This window comes from Microcaecilia unicolor, chromosome 3, assembly GCF_901765095.1.
Source record: "Microcaecilia unicolor chromosome 3, aMicUni1.1, whole genome shotgun sequence".
In the NCBI taxonomy this organism is placed as follows: Eukaryota; Metazoa; Chordata; class Amphibia; order Gymnophiona; family Siphonopidae; genus Microcaecilia; species Microcaecilia unicolor.
In genome coordinates, this window is record NC_044033.1 from 510,622,140 (window position 1) to 510,629,149 (window position 7,010).

The 7,010-nt window shown below is 44.7% G+C and overlaps 1 protein-coding gene across 1 annotated transcript; it reads right to left on the bottom strand.

Annotated features, from left to right (window-relative positions):
- Nucleotides 1-1,055: 1,055 nt before the first annotated feature.
- On the bottom strand, nt 1,056-6,673 carry LOC115464821 (protein ripply2-like). The gene is made up of 4 exons (XM_030195180.1): nt 6,552-6,673; nt 5,607-5,682; nt 5,396-5,460; nt 1,056-1,218 (listed from the first exon to the last, which is right to left on the bottom strand). Exons 1-4 carry the CDS (start codon nt 6,671-6,673, stop codon nt 1,056-1,058), a joined length of 426 nt encoding a protein of 141 aa, XP_030051040.1.
- Between the last annotated feature and the right edge of the window lie 337 nt (nt 6,674-7,010).

Genomic DNA, 7,010 nt, shown 5'->3' on the forward strand with positions numbered 1-7,010 from the left:
GCCCTAAGTACAAAATAAGTACCTGTATATAACAAGTAAACTGCTTTGACTGTAACCGCAGAAAGGCAGTATATCAAATCACAATCCTTTTCTCTTTCTCTGTTTATCTTTAGGAAGGGCCAAGGGTGTCCCACAGGCAGGGCCTAAATTTATCCATGTAACGGCATTATTCGCCTTTAGTGGGTAATTTCATAAGGTGCCACCCAGATTTATCACACACAGAAAATGCTGGTATTCAAATCAATTACAGGTCTAAGTAAATGACAATATTCCAGCTATGTGCAGCTTTGGTGGTGCCACAGAAAGGTGGTATACAAAATTTTTTTATAAACATATGGGTTATTCTGTAAATACACATCTGATGCACTTTCTGGGGTGGCATCAGTACAGGACCTTCCGGCACAGGACACCTCTTTACTTATCCCTTCATTGGCTGAGATGAGTGGAACATCTGAAGGTGTTTTTTCAAATTCTTTCCCTCATGAATATGATTCTCTACCAAGAGAAAAGCTCAATTGGCCAACATTTGCTCGATTGTCAATTGTTTTGCTAACTGGTTTACAGTTTATGAAGTTTCAATATACCACCAAATGCTATTTTAACTGACTGACGATTTCTTATGGTGGTTGCTAAGATTTTTCATCGTTGTGCCCATCTGTGAGCACGTTAAATTAAAAATTCAGTCTTAAATATTTCTAAGCCTATGCCATTTCCAAATATCACCAGCTCATATGTTTGAGGAAGTATCGTCTCTCGTAAGTGGTGATCCCCTTTCCAAAGCCTTCAAGAGAACTGACCAGTCAGCAAAAAGATGTTTCCATTTCGAAGAGTCTCAGGAAAGGAGCACAGCCCGTGGCGAATATTCAAATGCATTTGCTCAGGAGACACTGCTTCTTTGACTTGACTGAACTTCCGTGCTTATAAATATCGAGACAGCCAAAACTTTCTTACCATCAAATAGCTTCAGCTCTTTCTCCCAGCTGCACTGAGGGGGCTTCCTAGGCATGTCTGGTATTTTAAGGCCTGTTAGCAATTGCATTGTAACATTGTCAAAGTCAGTCTGATTCAATGCCAGAATCATGCTCAACGTCACTGTCGTCGCTGTCAGAATCTGAGTCTTCGTAGAAGGCAATGGTGGCTTGAACGGGAAAATTTTTCAGAAGGACTTCTGCTTCCTGATACAAATAGTCGTAGCACTTTGATTTAGGCCAGAATAACCTGAAAACAAACATAGAACACTTAATTTTTTGTTTACATACATACATAACTATGGCACAAGGTCATATTCTTACAGACATAGGTAATGTGAGACCTGATGCACCTAACAGACTCCATATGGGATAATCTACACCTCTCGTTTGGACTTCATGCTAGGTCTCTGATAAATGTCAATGATTTATATACAAAATGATTTATATATTTTGGTGAGATGGGAGGGGAAGGGGTTGACTTTGCAGTTTGCTTCAACTTCTTTTGGACTCCAGCTCCATCAGAAACAGGAGTGAAATCCTGGTGCCATGACCCTACATTTGCAACTATCCAGTTATCCCCCTTCCCCCAGTGGTGTGCTGGTAAATTTTTAACAGGCTTTCTCCCCGGTCCACCTATGCATCCCCTCCCCCAAATTGCAGAGCTGGCTATAGCTGGGGAGAGAGCCTGGGAGGGGGCAATAAATTACTCTCTCCAGGAAGACTGAGAATCTGTGGTGCAGGGCAAGCCGGCTCTGCTCTTCTCCTCCTCCCCCGTCCGAGCTACAGGGTCCCAGTCTCTGAGTCCAGTACATACCTGAAGAAGGCAACCTGGTTGTCCAGTGGATTCTTCGGGGCAGGCAGGAAAGATCCCCAATCTTTCCTGCCTGCTGCCGGTGCTGACTCTCCGGCGGCGCTACTGCATTGCTCTTCAAAATGGCCGCCGAGACTTACAAGGGCAGCCTCCAAGACTTCAGCAGAAGTCTCGCGAGGCCGTCGCTGGAAGTCTCGGTGGCCATTTTTAAAGAGTGATCCGGCAGCAGGGGAGGGTCAGTGCCGGCAGCAGGCAGGCAAGACTGGGGACCTTTCCTGCCTGCCCCGAAGAATCCACTGGACAACCAGGGTGGTTGCCTTCTTTGGGTATGTACACTGGACGCGGAGCCTGGGACCCTGTAGCTCGAGGGAGGGAGGACAGCCGGCTTGCCCTGAAGAACAACCGGCTCGCAAGATGGTAAAAAAATTTAACAACCGGCTCTTGCAAGCCAGTGCGAGCCGGCTCCAGCACACCACTGCCCTCCCCCCCATGTACTTTGTCCAGTTATTGCACAAAGTGTAACATGGCATTGAATTTCTTCATTCAAACTCCTAGTAGTAGGGAAGTCAGTTGTATTGCACATTCAGCTATGAGTCAGTTGGTTGCTCTTTCAAAAGGTACAAAGACTAGGGGACACACCATATATTTAAAACAAATACTATAGGAAACAAAAATGTTTTCACTCCGTGAGTAGTTAAGCTCTAGAATTCATTGCCAGAGGAAATAGTAAGACTAGATTCTATATATCCCGCCTACAAATTTGGCACCAAAATGAAATTAGCCTAAGCACATTCTATAAAGTATGCCTTAATTTAGGTGTACTTTACAGAAGAAAACTAAATTTTTACATGGTTTATAGGATACACCAAGTACCCATCCATGCAACTATGTCTAGTCGTGGGCAGTTACGCCAAGCAAAACCTGGTGTAAATGCAGACACCTACATTACGTGCGTACTGGGCGTATTCTATAACAACGCACATAGATTTTAGAAATGCCCGTGACCCGCCTATTCCGCGCCCATGGCCATGCCCCCTTTTCAACTATACGACTTAGAATTTACATACAGCACATTATAGAATATGCCTAGACAGTTCTGTATGTAAATTCTAACCAATGCCAATTAGTGTCAATAATTGCTTGTTAATTGGTAATCATCAACATTGACTGGCTTGTTAATCAATTAGGTTATACGCATTATTATGGAATACGCTTCGATTTCTGCATGGAAATCTCAGCACGATATAGAGAATCTGTCAGTTCGTGTAGCCATGTTTAAAAAAGGTTTGGACAAATTCCTGGAAGAAAAGTCTATAAACTGTTAAGGCAGACTGGGGAAAGATGCTGCTTACATTTCAGGATAGGTAATGTGGAATCGTGTTATTTTAGGGGATTAGAAAACAGAACTAGTCTGGGCTGGATGGACCTTTGGTCTGACCCAGTATGGCAGAGCTTTCCAAACAGTGGGTCAGAACCTCAAAGGGGTCACAAAACCCATATTTGGGGTCATAACCTGGGTTGGCTCTCCATAGGTACATCATTATGCTGCACCTCCAGTGGGGTCACACAATTTTATTTGGCTGTTATCATAGGGTCACAGCCACAGAAAGAGTAAAGGCTGACAAGTACTGCTGTACTTATGTTTTTAAGAAAGAAAATGGTAGATTAATTGGCTAATTAGGTGATCAAATTATTGGCATTAGCAAGCACTAATTGGCAGTCATTAGTAGTTACATCTGGATCTGCCCTATATCCATATTCTATCTCGTGCACAACTCCAAAGGGGTGTGGCCAGGTGAGGGGCATGGGAGAGTCATGAGCATTCCCAGGATGTAGGTGGGTGGTTACAGAATACTTGGAATTTGCATGTCTGACAGTAGCTGGGCACGAGCATTTATTTCAGCCTTTGGCAAACTGCCTTTATAGAATTCGCACTTAAGGGTACCTGAAAAATCCGCGCGGAAATCATTTTCACTTAAATGCATTCTATAAGATTTAGGTGCGGTATATAGATTATGCTTAGTTGATAACCCAGCGCCTAAAACTACACGCATCCATGTACACCAACAAAAACATGGTCTAAATCCCTGTGTGCAGATTTACACAGACTGGGCCACATTCTAGAACAATGCACGCAAATTTGGGAAAGCCACAAAGTGCACATAACCATGTTCCTTTTTGGATGTGTGCATTAGAATTTAGGTGCAGTGAGTTACAGTATATGCTTAGCGAGTTATGTGCGTAAATTCTAATTATTGCCAATTAGTGCTCATTTTTGGTTAAGTGCTGTTATCAATGCTGATTAGCTTGTTAAGCCAATTAAGTTACGCGCATTGTTATGGAATACACTTATATTTAGGTGCGATATATAGAATGTAAAAGCAGTTACCTTGGTGGGGTTTAAAAAAAGGTTTGGATGGCTTCCTAAAAGAAAATGGACTTAGGGAATTATAAAAATGGACTTAGGGAAAAATCCACTGCTTGGATAAGCAGCATAAAATGTATTGTACTGTTTTAGGATCTTGCCAGGTACTTGTGACCTGGATTGGCCACTGTTGAAAACAGGGTGCTGGGCTTGATGGACATTTGGTCTGTCCCAGTATAGCAGTATTTATGTACTTATTCTGTGCCTAACTTTATGCACGTTGCTCCCAATTAAACCTAATTAGTGACAATTGCTTGTTATAACGCCAATTATTGGCACTAATTGGCTCATTCTATTAAATCGCATGCACAAATTGGAAACGTGTCTAATTTTTGGCAACCTTATAGAATCGGGGGGGGGGGGGGGAGTGCCCATATGGACCATATGTATAAAGTAGGACACGCAGCATTTAGCACTCCCTAAAGACCATTAACGCATGCTAAGCTTTAGTAAAAGAGACCTTAAGGTAAGTATTTGATGTGTTAACTTTTTTTATTATGCTACTTATGTACATTGTCCCCCAGATTAGTTCCTGAGGTGTGCACACAACTTAATTGACTAACAAGCAATAATTGAACACTAACCAAATATTGTCATTAATTGTCACCAAGTGGGATTGGTGCATGTATCTGGCTGCCCACTATTCCATAATGCCAGGCACCCAAATCCCATAGAGCGCAACAAAAGGGGGTGTGGCCATGGGAGGGACTTGGGTATCAATCAAAAGGGAGAGGCAAATACCAAGAGGATATCCAATATTCAAGCATCTTTATTGTAACAATCACATAGAAGGACCCAACACGGGCCGTATTTCAGCGTGTGAGCCTGCCTCAGGGGTCAACAAGCCTGTCATGCCAAAGTTGATAAAAAGGAAACTTGAATCTGAAGATTACAGAGTCCTTTGTTGTGTAAATCACGTTGCCTTTTAAAATTGCTTTGCCCGTGTTTGAATCAGCCGCTGATGCTATACAATGCAAAAATCACTCCGAAAAGCCCAATGACTTAATTTTTGCACTGAAACTTAACAAAATGATGTTTGCGCTATAAAAAATTGTATGTGTGTGTGTGGGGGGGGGGGGGTGTAGGGCTGAGAGTTTACTTGCTATAACTTTTGTTCTAACCCCTCTTTCCCCAAGCTGCACGAACGCTAACCTATAAACTCTATAGAGAAAAGCAAGCATTACATACCTCACTGGGTGTTGATAATGTGGAAGCTTTCCTCCTGCAGCACAAATCTGGTAAAGACCATACGCCTAGAAAGAAATAAAAGACAGACTGTATTCAACAACTTTAAGGTACATAAAGACCTGACCTTTCAAACGTCATCAAAGACCTGGCTGAATCTGTCCTATGCATCTTGTCAGTCAGTCAGTCCCAACGCAGGAGAAGCCATACTTACCAAATTTTGACAGCAGAGCTCAGATCTTTCCCTTTCCTTTCTGGTGATTAACCACGGTCGCCACAACCCTCTGGACCTATAATCAGACCCCAAACAGAAGAGAGTTAAGTAAAAAAACAAAACAAAACAGAAAAAAAAAGCAGAGCTAACTCTCTGGCTGTGTTCCCCCCCCCCCCCCCCCCCCAGCAAATTTCACAGTTAAAGAGTATCATTTAACTCCAAGAAGCAAAACTGCTTCCAGAGTATCCAGAGAAGAGTAGGGGGATTTGCCCACTTCCCCAGGGCCTCACAGAAGGGGGCCGGCAGAAGTCTGGGCTTCAAATGTTTGCTGAACAAACTCCTTCACTGCCTGGTTGGTCTTTATTCCCAGTCCTCAAGGGAACAGATCAGGTTTTCAGGCTTCCCCTAATGAATAGGCATGAGAAAATTTTGCATACAATGGGCGTAGTAGGCATTCAAAGCTCTTTCATGCCTATTTATTAGGGACATCCTGAAAACCTGACCTGTTGGCAGCCCAAGGGGGCTGGAATTTAACTCCCCTATACAAGGAGGGGGTCATTTGTTTTTGCAGTGCTTCTCAACCTTCTTCTGGAGGCACACCTAGCAGTTAGATTTTCAGGAGCCAGATTTCTCTCATGCATGTTTCTTTGTGGTAATCCTGAAATCCGATTGGCCAGATGTGCCTCCAGAAGAGGGCAGAGAGAAACAAGGTAAAAGACGGATCCCACTGAATCCTCTTATTAATATACCATAGCACCCGCATTTAATTTGAAAAGTTGGCTCCTTCAAGCAGGCTCCGGGTCAGATCCAGCCGGTGTCTTGTCCGGTCAATCGCCTCAGCTCCATTCTGGGATTTCTTTTACCCCCCCCCCCCCCTCCCTTAGGGTGCTAGCTTGCATCCTTCTCGCCTCCTTTTCTGCACTAGGCCTGCGCTAGGGTACATACCTCTCCCTAGGGGCCGCAGGAGCACGGTGAGGGCAGTTCTCCGCTTCGCCGATGGAGGGCGCCCGGCGGCAGCGGCAGCAGTGAGGGCACAAGAACCCGGTTGAGCGATGGTGGGGCGCCATGTGAGTCAAAATCCAGCAAGATCCCAGCGAGCGATGCTGCAGCCCAAGTGCTTCGAGCCTTCTGCTATCCCGACTGCACTCGGTGGCTCTTATATCCCCCGGCCGGCTCGCCGTTTGGCTGGCGCGTAAACAGAGAGGTGAGGCGAGTAAACAAAGGGCCGAGTGTGCACGGGCGCCTCGAGCCCAAATGGTCCAGGCGGAGAGGTGACGGGCGAGTGCTGATCACAGCTAGTGGCCAGAGACTGGGGGGGGGGGGGGGGGGGGGAGACAGCTGGTTTTAAAAGTTTCTAACTTGGGTGGATTTCTCCAGCCGTCCATTCATTTCCACGTGCCCAAT